The sequence below is a fragment of the Diceros bicornis genome, chromosome 6 (genome assembly GCF_020826845.1).
Source record: "Diceros bicornis minor isolate mBicDic1 chromosome 6, mDicBic1.mat.cur, whole genome shotgun sequence".
In the NCBI taxonomy this organism is placed as follows: domain Eukaryota; kingdom Metazoa; phylum Chordata; class Mammalia; order Perissodactyla; family Rhinocerotidae; genus Diceros; species Diceros bicornis.
The window spans coordinates 22,960,836-22,981,164 of NC_080745.1; the positions used below are offsets into that span (position 1 = coordinate 22,960,836).

The 20,329-nt window shown below is 38.2% G+C and overlaps 1 protein-coding gene across 1 annotated transcript in view; it reads right to left on the minus strand.

Annotated features, from left to right (window-relative positions):
• MAP3K21 (mitogen-activated protein kinase kinase kinase 21) overlaps positions 1-20,329 on the minus strand; it is a 53,688-nt gene that overhangs the window by 17,162 nt on the left and 16,197 nt on the right. Inside the window, exons 2-5 of the mRNA XM_058543012.1 lie at positions 19,061-19,241; positions 13,059-13,207; positions 12,081-12,256; positions 4,404-4,644 (exon numbers count right to left, since the gene is read on the minus strand). Coding sequence (XP_058398995.1) covers positions 4,404-4,644; positions 12,081-12,256; positions 13,059-13,207; positions 19,061-19,241 — 747 coding nt within the window. The remainder of the gene's footprint in view (positions 1-4,403; positions 4,645-12,080; positions 12,257-13,058; positions 13,208-19,060; positions 19,242-20,329) is intronic.

Sequence of the window (20,329 nt, forward strand, 5' to 3'; positions counted from 1 at the left end):
TATTTTACTGTAAACCCTAGTACTTGGTTCATGGTAGATCCTCAAGTATTTCTTGAATGAGAAAATTGTGCAAGGTTTTGTAACAGGATCAAACTGGTGCTTAAAGTTAATTACTGAGAAAGATTCAGCAGGATGAAGGGTGGTCTGGACGACAAAGCAAATGGAAACGAAGTATCAGATGGGAGGCTTCTTGCATCTACCAAGTAAGAAATTCCGCAAGTTTGGACCAGGCAGGGCAGTTTAAGTAAAGAATGGATGCAAGAGCACAGTTCAGGAGGACGTGATGACTGACTGGATTTGGGGGGTGGGGAGAAATGGGAAAAGAAAGAAGTATTCTCATCCATAGACATGAAACAGTTTATTTTAGATTGAAGTGCTTTATAAAGGTTCAATTAGCCCTGTGATGTGTCCTAACACCAGGGAAGCAAATTCTCCGTGAGCTTTTACAGCAGGAGGAGCCTCCAGCCCAGAGCAGAAGGCAGGCGTGCTCTTGCAGGCATCAGAACTAGAACACAGAGGCAGGCCACAGCATCTGAATGACACACCACATGGACATATGATGGGAGAAGAGATACTAAGCACAGGTCAGGTAACCAGCACGGAACGTATGTAAGGCCAAGGATGAGTTGCAAAGATAAAAGGCTAAATTTTAACAATTCCTAAGATTCAGAGCGCTTCTGATCTGAAAAAGTCTAAATACTTTCACTCAAGGGGGGGCACTCTTTGTGGGGTTTTTCTTTGTGTGTGTTTTCTCTTTTTTTATTGAGAAATAATTGACATATAACACAATATTAGTTTCAGGTGTACAACATACTGGTTTGATATTTGTATATGTTGCGAAATAAGTCTAGTTAATAAGTCTAGTTAACATCCATCACCACATGTAGTTACAAAATTTCTATTTCTTGTGATGAGAACTTTTAAGATCTACTCTCTTAGCAACTTTCAAATATACAATGTGGTATTATTAACGATGGTCACCATACTGTACATTACATCCCCAGGACTTATTTATGTTATAACTAGAGGTTCGTACCTTTGGATCACCTTCACCCATTTTGCCCACCACCCATCCCCTACCTCTGGCAACCACCCATCTGTTCTCTGTATCTATGAGCTCAGTTTGGCTTTTTTTGTTTTTTTTTTTTTCAGATTCCACATATCACTCTTTATGTTTTAAACATAAAGAAAATACTCTTTATTATAAACATCCTTGTCCCTGTGAAGCAGGGAAAGGTGGATTCTGTCCCAGTTATGCTTTTAAGAAAACTACAACTGAATTGTTAAGTGACCCTGGCTGACGTTCAGTTTTTCTTTGTACTTGCTGGAATCATTGTTCTCAAGATATCTGTTCGTGACAGATTAGCACACAGTCCACAGGCTTTTGGGTAAAATACTTATATTTTTATGGGCAACATTTACGTTTCATTAAGGAAGCTAACATAGCCTCAGTGGGAATAATCATTTTTAACTGAATGTGTGGTATTCTTTAAAGAATCCTTGTGAAGTATTTGCTTTCTCTCTCCCATGCGCGTGCACACACTCGCTCTCACTCGCACACGTGAGGCAGACGGCTGTGGCAGGCTTTCGGCACTTCATAAGTGGACGAAGTCAGAATGCCACTACTTTAGAGACATGCCAACTTTTGAAGGCTTTAAAACCTCTTTGTCTTGTTTTAAGTTCTAAAAACACAACTTTGGTTCAAAATAAACAACATGGAGGGAGTGACATAAAGTACTCACAATATAAAACTATCTATCGTGATCATTCCTTTTCTTTCTATTGATTCCATGAAATTCCAAGAATTCAGGAAGTATAATTTAAAAACTCTTGTCTTAGATTATGCTGTCTCATTTTGTAAGCATTTATCTTCCTTATTTGGTGCTACCCATGAAGGACTGCCAGCAGGAATAAGTACATTGGAGTTTTCTAGCAATAAATTATCATAGCCATAGACAGAAATAGGATTAAAAGTTATCATCGATTCTGAAGGACAAAATGACAATAATTAGATAATTATTCACATTTAATAACAAATTTTTGAAAGATCTGCAACAAATATTAAGGGCCAGTTTGTAGGAGTCTCAAATATGTTTCTGAGAAATGCTGTAAACTAGTTACACAGAGAAAAATCCTGCAAAAGGGGATCAAGTAATCTGGTATGCTGAAAGGAAAGTATTACCACCGTTCAATCCATTACCTGTCAGATGTTTCTTTCTTAGTAGCGTACCATTAAATAGTACTAAAATTTGGTAACTCAAAGAATTTCCTAGCAGATGATAATGCTGCAATCAGCTAACTCCCTTGAACTTAAGGCACAAATAATTGCTATCTCTTCTATACTAAGCAAAATTCCTGAAGGAGGAAAGTAATTATTTTTATAGTTGTCATTCTTCTCTCTGGATCTCTGGATGTGTGTCCTACTTTGGGATACTGTGCAAGTAAACTGTGTGTGCGTGTGTGTGTGTGTGTGTGTGTGCGTGCGTGCGTGTGTGTGTGTGTGTGTGGTGGGGGTGTAGAGTTGGGGAATTCTAATGAGAAAAAGAGCTTCCATAGAGGTAACAGTGTCACAACAATGTAGCGTCACCTTGTGGGCAGAACTGGTAACTGCCATGCTAAATTGCAGAAACCAAATTTCATTCCTTCTGGATGGATTAGGATTACAGCAGTAGATTTCTTGGTTAGGTTTTAACTGAAACCTTATTAAGTGCCACAAGGTAAATAAATGTGTAACTAAAATGTCCCCCCTATTCTCAGAAAGAGAATAGCCAAATAGTGCAATCCAGGAATGTAAATCTAGCAAAAATAGTCAAATATATTCAGTCTGCTTTGAAAAAATGTAAGGTATTAGCCAAGCAACATTTGAGGAGAAAAACAAGAGTGAAAGTTTGACCTCAGGAATCCTGAGATATTCTATTTAATTGCTCTCCCATTGAAAATTAAAGAATCATCGTAATTATTTTATTTTTTTCTCCCAAGTTTATTTTCCATCAGTTTCTCATTAGCCACCCCTCCCCAAAGTTTTCCAAGGGAATCAACGAATACTAATTATGAAAACATAGTCACAACACAGAAGGATGCTGATATAGCTAAGAACTGGAGAAGAAAACTCACATCAAGTACCTGAGTTTTTCTATCACCTATACTTGAAAGCAGAAGCCTCAACATAAATAAAATAGACTATTTTAAATTATGTCTGACATATAAGACAGCCCAGTCAGTGGTCCTCCAAGTCACACTTTGGCTAAAAGCAAATATCAGAAGGGAACCTAGAAAAGTAGCTTTTTTTTCCCCTAGAGAGGTTGAAGGTAAAATGAGTAGGGACCCATAGCCTATTCTCACCAAATCAAACCAAATAATCAATAACGTATACTTGTACTCATGACTACCCCATACCAGCAATTTTCTGATCAACTGAGGACTCCTGCAATAACCTAAAAAGCCACAGTATGCTGCAAAGCTTCCAGTATTTCATAAGTATTTTAAAAGTATTTATACTTTACATAAAACAAAACTGTTGTTATTGTTATTTAAATCAAATTTCCATGCCATTAACAAACATCTTAGGAAAACACTAGAATCCATAAAACACTCCAATTTATAATACAGATACATAGATATTTAATGCACATTCGATAAAAGTGCAGCCAGCTCTTGTTCTGTTACCATTCTTTCTTGATATTAGAATGAATCACAGAGGTATCTGGTTATTCCTTAAATCAAGTATAATATTAGAGAACTTAATTTTGTGAATTAATATATGTTTGCTATTTTCTATTCTGTTTAGTTTCTCCTAACACATGTATCTTTTTATGTTATTGTCACAATGTTTTAAAAACATTTTTAAAAGCTTCCCTAGATTTACTGGTTCATTTTTATATCTCAAGGACTTTTAACCCTCAGATGAAAGCAGACATGTAATTGAAGTACTTGATATTTTCTGTTTAAGATGCTAACAGCAACTTCAGTGTCCCAAATGAACTCAGCTACCAGACATTATAGATCCTTGTGGAAGCAATAAATTTAATGAGGAAATAGCAATAGTTTTGCTGTTCTGGATTTTCACAATGCCATTAATGCTGGCTCAGTGCAATCAGCTAAAAAGGAATTCTGCTTTGATTTCAAAAGGAGTAAACCAATGAATCCATTAATAACAAAGTATGCTGAGAGTTAGATGCTCAGCATGAATGTGTTGCAATGCACACCGTGTGCTGCATCATACATGAACACTCATGAGGTCGTTATATCATGACCATGAACTGAAGCAAGCAACTGAAGACACTCACTCATAGAATGTTTTGAGAATCTCATTCCCCCATCTCTCCCCAGTTCTGATGAAACAAAGATGCTGATTAAAGGGATGACATACAAGAGTCTTATGAAACATGAGAACAAAATCATACCTGAAGGTAAGCTGATTCGACGTCCATCTTTGAGCTTTAAACGACTTCTCTTAAACTTCCCCTTCCTCTTCTTCACATTAGGCTTCTCCTGGTTTAGCTGGAATATCAGAATGTTAAGCTCGCGCTCCAGCACGTCGATCTCACGTTCCGCGAGCTGCTGCTCCCGCCGCTTCAGCAGCTCCTCCTGAGACTTCTGCTGGAGGGCCGCGCGGGTCAGCTCCTCTTCACGCGATCGCAGCTCCTGAGACAGAGGCGCACCAGCGTCAGCACGCAGCAGCTAGTGCCTCTTCTGCAGCACACCCACCTGCTCATGCACGTGCTCACGGGACAGCGCTCCGCAGTCAAGGCATCAGAGTGAGACCCTCCAGCTCCCCGTGAACTTAGACTGAAACCAAAGCCTGCGCACAGGCTCCATCTTGCCTTCAGTTTTGTGATCCTAACGGAGGCATCACAAATTTTTTAAACCCGATTTTAACATCTGTCGCTCTTCATCTCTAGCCTTTATAATCAGCTGACACGTAAAACGTACAAAGAGCAACAAAGTACAGAGGTGAATGGCCCATTTTAAAATAAAGCCAAAAGTTAACGCTTGACTAATTAAAGGATAATTATTCTAGTTACAAAAGACTGTAGTTCAGATTTCTTTACTTAGCAACTTCCTTAGGGCATTTACGAACTTGCTTAGAGATTAAAACATCTTGGTGGAGAGATTAAAGGAAATAACAAAGCTAATGTGTTAGGAGTCAGTTGAAGGCCCATCAGAAATGAAAACGAGACCTCTCTAAAATTATAAACCAATGGAATAAATATATTCAGTACACAAAGAACTTCTCAGGATCCCATGGATGGATGGCGGGTATCACTTCATACACAGATTTCACAAATTAGCTAATAAAAGTCCGTCTGTCAGGATACTTACTGATTAAAAGTCTAACTTCCTCTTGGTTTTGGTTTTAGAATTACAGGTCTCCTGAGAAACAGAACATCTATGAACTGAAGAATACTTTTATTCCTATTAGAAAAAAATTATTCAATAGTAAAACTGAGAACACTACAAAGTTTTTAAATCACATCCCCATTCTTATTTCATTTCTGTAAAGTGTTCTGTTTTACCAGAGACATAAATACTCCTTTTAGTGTTGAACTACTTTCTCCTCTAGATTTTCTTGCTACTAAATCACGCACTTACATAGAAATTAAGGCATTTGCAAACTTTTATTCCCACTGCTCCAGAAAACTTGATCTTAGAATACCTAACACCAAAAACGTTGTTAGAAACTCCGCCTTCTCAGGTGGAGCTCTGGGCTGTGAGCTTTGAGAGCTAGAAGCCTCGTGCAAACACGTCAGACTTTAGAGAAGCAGGCCACACTTTACATAGACCCACCTCAAAAATACTGATGCATGAAGAAACACTGTAGGATGGAGGCTCATGGAAGAAACCAGAGCTGAACCATGGGACTAAAATGCCAACTCAAGTCTACTAATCCTTTGGACTTTTTACAGATGGGCTCAAAGAAAAATTGAAAGCCATCTGTCAGTACAATTATCATAGAGGAAATAAATACAGAAGACTATCCTTCTACAAATAAGTATGATAATATCAAGAAGAGACTGGGGAGCTCAAAAATTTATTTACTCAGATCAAACTAATTCTGAACTTATGGTAATTCTACCAAATTTCAAGTCCACTTTGGACTTGAAAATTAAACAACAAAAAATTAAAACATTTTTTCTAAACAAATTTCATAAACAAAATTGCAGGAGAAATGATTTACTTAAGACCAACTGATATTCAAATCACTGCTGCTAATAAGTGCCAGCTGATTCTTACAGAGCAGATCAGTATTTTTTCATTACTCTGTGCCAGATATAAATTACTACTTATTACTTAAAAAGAAAAAAAAAAAAAAAAGAAGATGTCACATGTTACAATTCCGGAATCCATTATTTAACTGATGGCTTTCTCCAATCAGTTTGTCCAATTTGGAGATTTTACTGTAGTGTATTTGGGGACAGAGGATCATTTCCAGTCAACTCCCAATTTCTAACTCATTACTGTCTGCCCTTTTGTTAAGATATTACTTTCCAGTGGTGTTGATATCAATCCATTTAGCCACTGTGAACTGAAACGAAACGAGGAAGCGATAAGTGCAGCAAATTCAATCAGGCTTTCTGTGTGTCACTACTACAGTTTCTGAATAAGAAACCATTTTCAATTCCAGGTCCAAGCTAAAATGTGATTCCCCTTGCAATGACTCTATGAATTAAAAAAAAAAAAAAAATCATTTGCCTACAACTTCATAAGAAAAAAAAATAAGATCAAAGAGAAAGCATCCAAAGTACTCTTCTTTCTCAATGAATTTTACAATATTGAAAAGAAAAAAAAGTCTAGAGTATTAGAACCCCTTTGAATACTTTGAAATTATGAAGCACACAAATAAGTCCTTTTGCTTGCTGAGATTACTAAGTGTTTAACTGCTTGGCACAGGCAATTCTAGTAATGGCAAATCCAGGTTCCTGGCAGCAGGTGTTAATCATTAACAGCGACATGCCTTCGTTCGCACAGTGGTTCAAAGACAGGCGCACGCACCCAGCACACATAGACAGACGCATAGAGATAAGAAGGCAGGAATTTAGGGAGGAACTGGTATCTATGGAGGCGACAGTTTACTGAATAACACAGAGCACAGCCAAGTCACTGACCATTAATTCCAAGTCTGACGCCTCCTACCTTAAGCAATCAGTGAACAATAAAGGGAGATAGAGCACATACGCTGTGCTCTCAACTCCACCAAAACAGACGCAACGAGAAACCTCTGAGCAAAAAAAGTATTATATGTCCTTTAATTGTAACTCAAGGGCTCACAAGATACTATAAATGCTGTATTTCAAGGAGCAACACAAAAATCATATAAAAAGTAAAAGCAAAGATATCACTATAGGATAGCTCAAAAATGAGTCCAAAGAATAACAAAGAACCTACTATAAAACCTCAAAATGGAGGAAGAGCAGACATCCCTCCTTGAAGCATGCTTTTTGACTTTTACACCACATATAATAAGAATTAACTCACTGGATATGCCTCTATCCTGCAGTTTTATAAATAATTATCAATAATTAGAAATAACTAAAATAGTTTAAAATAATAATTACTAATGTCACTTCCAAATTTTAAATTCTGTGATTTCAAGTTTTAGTTTTTCTCAAAGTCCTCTCCCATTCCCCCAAATCTTTTTTATCTTTGCTACTAAACATCTAATTTTAGAATTCCTGAAAACAATTTGGGGAAGTGTAAAAACAACGCGAGTCTTTTTTCTATCACTGTTAAGTCAACACAACATATTAAAGTTTCCAAGAAACATACTAATAATATCTCTGATAGTAATCCTTCAAAGAACTGCAGGATTTAAAAAGTAATCCAGTCAGTCATTTTCAGGCATTACCTCTCAGAACGCCTGGGCCGGGAAACAGGGGTGGCTGTGAGAACCTGCCCCGCTTCAGTCAAAGCTATTACTTTCTGTTCTGAGGCTAACATTTAACACTTAGCACTTACTGAGTAACAGGCACTGCTCCGAGCACTGTGGTACATTACTCTAAGCCTCCTGCCCCTCCTGAGGAAGACGGTGTCACTGCGACATTTAATGAGGAGGAGCAGGCAGGGAGAGAACAGTCTTAGGTCAGCAAATGGCGCAGCCCCAGTTCCAACCAGGCCATCTGGCTCAGTCCTTGGTCTTCACCACTACACCAGACTGTTACCGATTTTGGCATTCCATTAAAGACTTATTATTAAAAAAAAAGGGAGGGCAGGGTCCATCATCATCATTTTTTTGGAATCCCATATAGATATCCCCCTCAGTCTGCCGAATTCCTTGGGGAAGGAGCTGAACAGCCAAACCAGCAGTTTGCTGCAGTGCTCAAGAGCTCCGAATGTTAGAAAGTTGTTGATTCGGGGACCAGATTTTAATCCCTGGAGCATTCACCCAAGAGGTCCTACTTCTGAACTCTGAAACAACATGAAGTGTACTTCCTCCCTCATCTACTAGAAAGTTCTTCCAGTATTTGAGCGTAGTCTTCGCAATTCCCATCCCCTCTGCATCCATTTCTGTTCTTTGCCTGCTCAGATTTCCAGTCCCCTCTCCTGCCTTCCTGGCCTCCTCCTCGGGAGGCTGTTTAAAACCTGGTGCCTACAATCAAACACGACACTGCAGATATGACCTGAGCAGAGTCAAACAGGATTGTTATTTCTTATTACACGAGCTCTGTGTATTTGTTAGCAGTGTCAGGGGCTAAGGCTGCATTTGCCTGTCATGTATTTTTAAACTTACAAAAGACTGAAAAATCTAAGGAAGAGAGTGAATAGGAAGAGACTTATAGTAGACCTATAAGTGTACTGCTTGAAAATATGACTTCAGGAGAAAAAAATGACTTCAGCAGCTTACATATTTCTCTCTAACCTTTTTTTAAAATCATTTTAAATTATGAAAAATTAAAAATTTATTACAATTAGAGAGACTAGCAAATATCCATGCACTCACCATCACTATTTAATAGATGCTAAAGTTTTACCGTATTGGTTTCAGATGTGTTCAAGTCCTATGTGCATCAGACTCTAATGCTATCCCCTCCCGCCTCAGATCTGCTGTTCTTAAGTTGGTTTGTAACCTTCTTCTGTTTATACTTTTAGACTTTTTGTACATTTGAATAGTACTGTTTTATAAATTCACATAAATGGCATATAATGTAACTATTATTTTGCAACTCCCTTTTCCCACCTAATATTATGTTTGAGATTTATCCATGTTGAAATACATAGCTAGAGTTCATTCACTTTAACTAATGTACAGATTTCCACTGTGTGAATATACAATACTTTAGGTACTTATTCCCCTATTGATGGTTATTGGGGTTGTTTCCAGTTTTTCACTATTACAAATAATACTTAAGTGAATAGCTTTAATTTCCTTGTACACACGTGTGTGTTTCTCAAGACTATATAACCAGAAGTTAAATAGCTGAGTTGTATGCCTCTTTTATAACAGAACATTCATAATAGAATTCCTAACATTTATACATTTTCTTTTTCACTTAAAATAGTAACAATAATAATGACAACAATAATTGCTACTATCTTCCACCTATTAAAATACATATCAGCAGCATATTAGGAAAGCTTACTTAGGTTTATTTAATGTATTTATTTAATGCCTATCATGTACTGAGTACTTTGTTCAATGCTGCAGATGAAAATGACCAAGAATGAAATAGTATAGCTCCTGAACTTATCTAGCAGAAAAGGCAGACTAAGAACAATTACACAAGCAAATAATAATCAAGTATGACTTTAGTGCCAGCCATGATGAGGGAAGTGCAGGATATTACGACAGTTTATCTGGTGCAGCAGAGCAAGGGAAGGGAGCTCTGAAGGACCGAAAATGAAGGAGCCAGCAATTCTGAGGTGGGGATAAAAGCTAGGGAGGGGACAGCATTCTCGACAGAGGAAAGAATATATACCAAAGCCAAAAGTCAAGTGCACAGCATCAGAGGAACTGAGAGGAATTCAGTATGGCTGGGGACAAAGTGAGGGTAAATATGGAAGGACATAGGAAGTTACTAAGGAAATGGAGTTGGCCACTGAAGCAAGGATGCTCAGATTTGCATTTCAGAAGGGTCACTGGTGGTGGTGAGGGGATAAACTAGGGGAGCAACACTGGACACAGAGCAACCAGAGAGGATGCTGCTGCAGTAATGCAGGTGTAAGTGAGGACAACAGGCATCAGAGGAGTGAATTACCACTGAGGGTCTTTGTCACATAGGAGACCACGAGAAACATCTTCAAAGACCTTTGAGACTGGGTACCTAAGAGAACAGTAATTCCATTATCACAAAAAAGGTAGCAGAATGAGGGAAGGCAGAGGCGGAGTGAGCAGAAAGTTCTGCCTTCAATGTTTGGCTGGAAACTCTTGCCAAGAGAGTACATCAAGCTCCTTTTCAAAACTTGTCACCAAGGTCCAAATCCCTGGCTTGACATTCAAAGCACATTCAAGGATACAGACTGCCATATCCACCTTTGTATCCCAGGGCTCTAACACTGTTCCCAGCACACAGTAGACAATCAGTATATGCTTGCTGAAAAAAATTACAACATTGAAACTCAGAACAATTTTCCCATGAACACATTTTTAAACTGTATTTTTTTTAAAGAAAATTTGCATTTTGGGGAATAACTATGACATACCTTGCATTAATTCCCAGTTCAGCAAGATAATAGTAGAAGCTACTCAAGGACAGACTTTGGGCATATGATATCTTTGGTATCATGCACAGTATTATATATACTAGCTCAAGAAATGCTTATGCATATATATTCAAACCACAACCTTTATTCTCTCTTTTGCCCTTTCCTTTGCACTTAGGTTGGCTATAGACCTTCAGTACCACAGTCAATGTGAAAGTCTAGAGATATAATGCAGAGCCATACTACATAAATCAAGGTAAAAAGAATTCTATTTTAGAATCACAAATATATGTGGTATAAAAATTCCTCCCTCGAAGATTATATGGCTTTATAAAGATTATCAAAAACTTGCAATGTTGTACTCTAGCCCATAAATTTATTGCACATACAACAGCAGAATTTAACATATTGAACAATTACACAATTTGGACAACCAGAATAAACCCCGATTCATCAAAATGCTCAAGTACTAAAAAAATGTCTTTAAAAAGGTAAGTACTGCCACTGCAGCACAGAACCCTACCTTGACCTCGGGGTTCTTCAGTGCCCCTTAACAGGCATTTGTCACCACGAAGAAGAGATCACGTTAACTGAACTCACTTCCCAACTAGTCTGCCTTCCAATTAGGTGTGTTTTTACTTCTCATATTTCACTTTGTATGTGGTAACAAAAATGCAGCTTCAGCATGTTGAACATATAGATTTTTTTCTTCTTCTTCCTAAAATATGTTAACCAACCAGAGCTTAACTGGTCATATTAAAAATTTCAAAAATTATATATTTTCCCAGTTTCTCCAACAAAGCAATGCCTTAGAGATAAAAGGAGGTTTAGGCAGGTGGACTAGCATAAAAGAGGCTTTAGAAGAGATAACTAAAAACAACATGTAGATCTTGTTTAAATTCTGATTTCTATCAACCAACTGTAAGAAGACATCTTTGAGAGAAACCATGACATCTGAATATGGAGTATTACATGATATCAAAGAATTACTGTTACTTTCTAAGATAATAATGGCAAGAAAGTTATTTTTAAAATTCTTACCAGTTAGAGATGCATATTGAAGCATTTAAGTGCAAAATGATGTGTCTAGGATTTAATTTAAAATACTCCAGTTAAAAAAAAAGATAATGGGGAAAGGAGATGAACAAAATAACAAAATATTGACAACTACTGAAGCTGGTTAACGTATACAAATGGTTTCTTAGGCTATTCTTTTTTTTTTTTTTTTCATTTTTTACATTTGAAAATTCCCCTCATAAAAGGTTGTTTCTTTTTCAACTATACATTTTGAGTACAGTTCTGTTTTAACTTCTGGAAGGCAAGAATCAATAAATATTGATGTCTGAAAATATTTTAAACAATGCTAACAGTGGTTCTTGACTCATGTTTTCATAATCTTCATAAATGTGAGTATATTATGCAATTAAATATATGTCTCTCACCTTTTCCTTTGTTCTCAGCTCATCAAACATTTGCTGAATTTCCAGCTTCCAGTCATCTTGCATGGAATGAAAAGATTCTTGAGGCATTTCAGTCCTAACTGCCCCTTCAATAGCAGTCAGTTGTTCAAGAATTAAGGCAAACGACGGACGAATATGAGGGTCTTGTTGCCAGCATTCTAAAATAAGCAAGAATTACACTAATTCCATTTCTCAACATAGTTGGATTATCAGCCCATGCTGATAGTGTCTGCTGAAGATTTTAAAAATCTATTGACAATAATTTTGAAAATTTTATTTTACACAATGTCCATGTCAGCAGCGTACACAGTAATTACTGTCAGATAAGGCTCTTATGGTTTATATTCCACGAAATGAATACGTGGACGTGTGCTTTCCATGCCTCTCTGTGAACTCTGTGTTTTAGGGGCTTAAGCTGCCCCGGCCAGATGACTTCCTGACACAGAGTTCTATAACTCAACCCAAGAACACCAAAGTCTCAAGAGAGGTTCTCAGAAATAGCCTAATAATGAATGTAACTTGCTGCTTACAAAAAGAGTGAGTTAACAATTTTTAAAAGATAAGGATCAAATAGATAAAGTCATGGCAAAACCACATCAGTTAAGAATGTAAAACATTTTTGATCATTAGGTAGAATTTAAAACAGCAGATTTGGAGGCAATTCAATATTGTCTTTGAACTCTACTAGTGAACTTGGTGAAAACTTTATTACCATTCAGTTGAATTTTGTAAATAAATAAGTCACTGATAAAACTGGATTGCTTTTAAGTTAGTTCATCAAAACTTTACCTGACATCTTAGATCAAAGACAAGGTTTCCAACTCTTAAAATAGTATAACTACTTAAAAGTATTTGAAAATTAGAATCACAGAAATCACTCTTCTGGTTAAAAAAACAGATGTTCTAATGAGCAAGTCCCCTTGTCCCCACAGACACACAAAAACAGAGGTGTGCAAATACCTTTCATGAGCTTGGCAAACGGCTCAGGGCAGGTGGATGGAATGGGCAGAGTGAGCTTATTGACTGCCACCCTGTAAGCCACGGCAAGACCGTCAATGCCACGATAGGGGACTTCTCCCGTGAGCAGTTCCCACAGCACGACTCCATAACTAGAAACAATGTTTACATAAAGTTAAATGGGTTAAACCGTGCCATTTCCTTATAACACAGTCAGTGGGATAAATGCATCAATACCTGCAGCCAGCTCCTAGTAAGAATCTTCCCTTACAACAAGCCCATAAGTGGCCCTTATCCCAAGGTGAGTGGTGGGCTCTTCCAGTTAACATCCAAACACACGCAAAGACACTTCTTCCCAGAAATCAGTTATATGTTCATTATAGGAAGGAAAACTACCTAGTGAACAGCAAAGCTTAGGAACAGTACATAACTGAATTAAACAGAGTCCAGAACCAAGCCACACTTTAAGAGTAATGCGGTTGTTTTGATGTTTCTTCTTCTATATCATTTTTTCCACACCTAGATAAAACCTCTTGAGGATTGCTAGGACCCTGAAGATTCCAGTCCTACTGAAATGCCATGCTATGCGCCCAAGACTGAGATCCAATCATGGTGACTATGTAACCAGTTTTTTGAAATTGTTTATCTTTCTGCCTCTCCTTTTATATTTTAGGAGAAGTGTTACAAATGTCTCCACCATATTGCTCAATAGTAATGGACAAAGGAAATCGACGTGGGCCTCCTTGCACCTGCTGGTAGGACACAAAATCTCTTTTTTTTTTTTTGCAATGGAGGAAGGAGAAGTAAAATGGGAGTAAAAAACGAAGAACTGCCTCAGCCGCCACACTCTCCAAATGTCAGCAGACACGATGCAGGACCCCTGCTGCTTCAGTTCTTCAAAGGCAAATACAATTGCAAACAAGAGCGAGAAAATACACGTAGAAGGATTTCCAAATGAATTTTTAAAATGAACCTGAAGGACCAAATTTCACTACACATCCACACCACAGATTTAAGGTACCCCAATTCAAGGCAGCACAGAGCAGCATGGAAATAAGCCTTGAACCTTAGATATACTTATTCTCTTCTACAATACAGGTCAGTACCAAGTACATTCAAATTATCCTTTGTTAAGACATAAAAAATCAGAGTCACTCAGACGACTCACTTGACTTCAAATTGAAACACATAAGCATATAAGGAACATATATTTACTTTCTTTTTTAATTCTATTAACATAACTAGTACAGTCCTATTTACTTTCATAATCTTTTAAAACTTCAGTAGCTTTAAGTTAAAAAAAAAAGCCTGAAATTTAGATTATCTTCCAATCTTAAGAGATGTGGGGATTCACAGCATCACAAACACAACAGAGAAAGCCCTCTATGAAGAGGACCTGGTCTACAAAGAGTTGGAAATTCTCTGCACTCCAGGAGCAGGTCATCCTGGATATGATAACTTTTCATTTAGACCTCTGCATTAGTGTCTATTGGACTCTAGACTATATACCGAAAATATTCAGAAAAAGAATGTAGAAACAACAGAACGTACCAATCAAAGGGGCCTCAGGGATCCTCCAGCTGATGCTGTACTAGCCCTGAGCAGAGGTGTCTGAGTCCTAAGGAACCGGGGCTCCTGCTCTGAGGAGGAGGAGTAACAGGGCACCAGGAAAAACAACTGGGTCTGGAGGAGGCAGACTTGAGCTTGGGTTTTGGGGGTATTACTTCTTACTAGCTATGTCTCCACTCACAAGGCCCTTAAAGCTGATCCTGAATTAACTCATCTATAAAATAATAGTGATATCTGCTCTACCATCTCAAAGCACTGTATTATAGTTAAAACAAGAAATATATAATATAGCATTTGAAAATTATATAATGCTGTAACTATTAGCAATTAAGCTGGAACCAATATTTTTCAAAGGTTATCTGCTTAGTTTCTTGAAAATTATCTATATTATAGTTTATTGGCAGAAACATCTTAATTTCAAGAATAAGTAAATTTAACTCATAGAGCAACAAAAATCACCTCAGAGCAGAGGACCAAAAAATTATTAGAATAACTGAAAACTGTCTAAATTCTAAGAAGCTTCCTTGCTATTCTCATTAGCAAATAACAAAGCTAAAACAAACAATAACAACAACAGAACATTGCTTGGAAGTTTCAGAGAATGAATAATTCAGGATGGGTCATTTTTCCAGATAAAAGTTAAAAACCGATGTGAAAAAATGAAACTATTTTGATGGAACTATTTCTAAAGTGTAATGCATATTTTTCTGTTCTCTGAAACTAGGTAGGATACAGTATTAAAGAAGCCCTCTCCTGGGCCGGCCCCGTGGCTTAGCGGTTAAGTGTGCGCGCTCCGCTGCTGGCGGCCCGGGTTCGGATCCCGGGCGCGCACCGACGCACCGCTTCTCCGGCCATGCTGAGGGCGCGTCCCACATACAGCAACTAGAAGGATGTGCAACTATAACATACAACTATCTACTGGGGCTTTGGGGGGAAAAATAAACAAATAAAAATCTTTAAAAAAAGAAAAAGCCCTCTCCTGAGAACTCAGGTAGCCTAATCATTAAGGGCTGTGGTAGCGGGAGTATCGTCTCACACCTGGGACCTGAGTCTGCTACTTACTAGTCTTACAACCCTGAGGAAACTTCTTAACCTCTCAGTGCCTGGGGTACCCACTCTACAAAACTGGGATAATCAGAGAAGATATAGTGAAAATTCAGTGATAACATCTAAGTTACCTTGTAGTGTAATAACTGGTAAGGAGGAAGGAGGGGGAGAAAATGATCAGTAACTACACTAGTGGATATACTAGCCCATAGCACTGCACAGAGTAAGGCAATGTTTCTTGAATGAAATTATTTTTTATGGGAATATCATAAAAGGAGATTCTAAGGCAAAGGTATGTACAATTCAGAGGGATGGCCTTCCCTGCTCTCACACATCCTGACATCCAGCACTCTGGTATGCTTTAATACATGAATGCATCCTGGAGATGTGTGGGGATGCTTGGCTGCACAACTAGGTGGCTCTAGAGGTCAGTAGTTTCTAGTCCTTTTCATAGTATTTCGTGCGTTTTTTCTCCTTGTCCCCTACTTTGTTCTCAGCTGCCATTTTTTACTATCACCAGCTTAGTATTCCTCTTCCCTCTCCTAATCAGCCGCTTTTACTGAAAATCAGATAATCCAGCCTGTAAATCTAAGAATTAGAAATAAACAGATTTTGGTGGCTGGCCCTGTGGTGTAGCGGTTAAGTGCACACACTCTGCTGCTGGTGGCCCGGGCTCAGATCCTGGGAGCACACCAAGGCACTGCTTGTCAGGCCATGCTGTGGCGGCATCCCATATAAAGTGGAGGAAGACAGGCACAGATGTTAGCCCAGGGCCAGTCTTCCTCAGCAAAAAGAGGAGGATTGGCATGGATGTTAGCTTGGGGCTGATGTTCCAAAAAAAAAAAGAAAGAAAGAAAGAAAGAGATTTTGAGAGAAGACTCCTCCAATGAGTGTAAGGACTCAAAGACCCACATTTTGGGTGGTTTTAGAAATTTTTCTTTCTTACTTCTTGATTCTCTTCTATGTTTATAATAGATGAGGTTGATATAAAGCATTCAGATAGATTGTACAGCATTTGTATAGCTTGTAATTACAGTTTATAAAAGAAGCACACAAAATGAAATGGTTATAGACTTAAGTAATATTATTTTCAATGTAATATTGATTTATGATATTTTATTAGTTTTTAGAGTCTTAAAGTACAATTTCTTAAAAGAATCACCTATTTCACTTAAGTATTTTGGTAGTATCATATGGTCGGAAAATTATTGTAATTAAATCAAGGAAAACATATTGAATGTTTTATAAAGACACACGTGCTCGGGCTTCACCAGCAGAGAGTCTAATTCATTAAGTAAGAGGTGAGGTTCAAGCATTTACGTTTTTCAAAACGGACATAAGACACTACAGAACCTGTGACACAGTTGATAAATTTCTTAAACGTCATAAGTAGAACAATTATATTTTAAATGGGGAAGATAAGCTTTAAATTCAAAGGAATTTTTTGGAACTTACACTAACAGGGGCTCTGCCACTAACTTGATGTGTGAATTTGAGAGAGTAACTTCTGGTGTACCCAATGATTAAAGGAGGAAAACAGTTTTTGTTGCTCATGAATTTGGAAGTCAGACAGCTCTGGGTTCAAATAGTGGTTCTGCCACTTACTAGACATGGACTCTTAGCAAGTGACGTCTCCTCTCTCAGCCCTAATTTTCTCTAATGTAAAAAAAAACTGAAAGTTTAACCACAATGAGATACCACTTCATACCACTAGGATGACTAGAAACAAGAGTCAGATAACAACAAGTGTTGGTGAGGATGTGGAGAAATCAGAACCCTTACACACTGCTGGTGGGAAAGATAACTACTACAGATGCTTTGGAAAACAGTCTGGCATTTCCTCAAACGATTAACCATATAATTACCACGTGGCCCAGCCATTTCACTCCTAGGTACATACCCAAGAGAACTGAAAATGTATGTCTTCCCAAAAACTTGTTCATGATTGTTCATAGCAGCATTATTCAGAATAGTCAAAAAGTGGAAACAACCAAAATGCCCATCAACTGATGAACAGATAAACAAAACACGGTCTATCTAAAAAATAGGATATTATTTGACAATAACTAAGAATGAAATTCTGACACATTGCACAACATGAACCTTGAAAACATTATACTAAATGAAAAAAGCCAGTCACAAGCACCACGTGTGGTACAATCCCATTTATATGAAATGTCCAGAATAAGCAGATCTAAAGATACAAAATGTAGATTAGTGGTTGCCTTGGGCTGGGAGGGAAGGGGTGGCTGGGGGTGACGGCTAAGGGGTCTAAGGTTTCTTTTTTGGATTACGAAAATGTTCTAAAATTGATTGCGGTGATGGATACACAACACTCTTAGTAAAAGCCATTGAACTGTACAATTTAAATGGCTGAATTTTACGATACGTGAATTATATTTCAATAAAGCTGTTAGAAAACAACAGAAAAAAACCTGGAATTTTAAACACTAGCCACACAGAATTTTATGAGCATTAAAAAAAGGCAAGTAAGCTCCTGGTGCACTGTAACTACTAAACAGAGTGATTTTTCTTTGTTGTTCTGTTATTGATAAGAGTCTTCATCCCCTAATGAGACACAGCTGAACGGAAAACCCAACTAACCTGGGATCCCGCTTGGGAACTCCATCCTCAAATCGGAAGCTTTTTTTTTTCTTTTGTGAGGAAGCTCAGCCCTGAGCTAACATCCATGCTAATCCTCTTCTTTTTGCTGAGGAAGACGGGCTCTGAGCTAACATCTACTGCCAATCCTCCTCGTTTTTTTTCCCCCCCAAAGCCCAAGTAGATAGTTGTATGTCATAGCTGCACATCCTTCTAGTTGCTGTATGTGGGACGCAGCCTCAGCATGGCCGGACAAGCGGTGCATCTGTGCGCGCCCGGGATCCGAACCCGGGCTGCCAGTAGCGGAGTGTGCACACTTAACCACTACGGCACGGGGCCGGCCCTAGGAAGCTTTAACCTTTAGATGATGCAATCTATAAAATGAAGGAGCTGATCTAAATTTTTTTCTCCAACTCTTCCATGCTAATATTCTCTCTGCGAATCACGAAGAATCAAAATTTTGCTTAAAGTGAAAATTTACTTTTATTTACTGACAGGCCTTACAAAATGTTGCCATTACGTTAACTCAAATTATAACCAGTTTTAATCAAACCTCAGATTTAACAAGAAGGTTCTCCTATCAAATGGAAGTCATACGACAACAAAAATCTCAAGTTACCTGTCTCATTGTGATTACAACTGTCTTGATCAAAACCATAAAACTTTCTTTAAAAAGGCCTATACTACCCTTGATGCTTAGAATTACAGAAGACGTTGGGCCTCATTTAAAGGAAGCACAGCAACCTGTTCCTGCAGACATCTACAAAAGCAAGCAGCATGGCACTCACCTCCAGACATCGCTTCCCTTAGAGAACAGGGAGGACTTGATGACTTCCGGGGCCATCCAGGCATAGGTGCCTGCCGCACTCATTTTGGTGGTCCTGTGCCATTCTCTCGCTAACCCAAAATCTGTAATCTTCAACGTTTTATTGCAGATGTCATCATGCTCTATCTTCTCGAGTAGCAAAACTAAAAAAGAATTCAAAGGTGGGATATTGTCATATTCTTTTAATTTTTCAGTCACACTTTTTCTTTGGCATTAAAAACACAATCATCACTGCAGTTGGCGGAGTAAATGAGAATGAACTTGTGTTTTACCATTTCATCTTTCTTACATCACGTATATCATAACCTTTAGTGGGTCACTTGTGCCTGAAGTTCCACATTTTTTAAAAAATCCACAGACACTCTACAGCTTAGTACTCTTTATGAACGTTTCTCTTTAGGAGAAAGTAAATGATTTCTAGGGTCAAGAAACAGTTACTGAGATACCACAGGTAGGATCAGAAGTCTGCGCAAGTTTATCTGATAGGAAAAAAAAGATATATTGCTTTCTTCCAAGAAGTTAGGTCCTGATCTAAACACAGAGTATTTTCTGCTGAATGTCTTAGAGAATATTGCAAATAGACGTCATATCCGCAGAAATCATTGTTATCAAACGTTTTCTTATATTAAAATTGAAAAATGCTTATGGATATTTTAACTCATGAAGATATTTTATGAGATATGATTGCTTTACTGAAGCTTGAAATATAGCAAAAAGTAAACACTTGAGAAAAACATTATCCAGACACTGGTTTCCCCAGTCCCCAGCCTCCTGACAAAAGACAGAAGGAACAAGAGCAACTTTCAGAGGCAGAGCTCACGCCAGAGTCTGTCCCTGAGCTCTCACGGAGCAGCAGCTAAAACAACGTGCTTCTCCATCACGCCCCACCTGCACCCGCCCAACCCGCCCTCCCCAGCACCACCGGTTCTTCTCTCCCCTGCTGGATTTTCCTCTGCCTGTAACATGCAGACATGCTCCCTAGATTTTCCATGAGACTTCTACCTATCCATGTTCCTCCTTCCCATTTGCTACGAAGGAAATGGTTTAAACCTACTGTTTTTTCTAACTTATCTCCTCACTCCTTTAAAACTCTGCATTCCAACTTGTAGCTCCATTGTTCTACTTCAGCGGAATGCTCTGCAAATCCCCTCTTCTCAATTTCCCCTGCCACTACATTATTTCTGGCCTCACCTCCTCACACCTGAATTACATTCCTTCTCACTGGACTGGA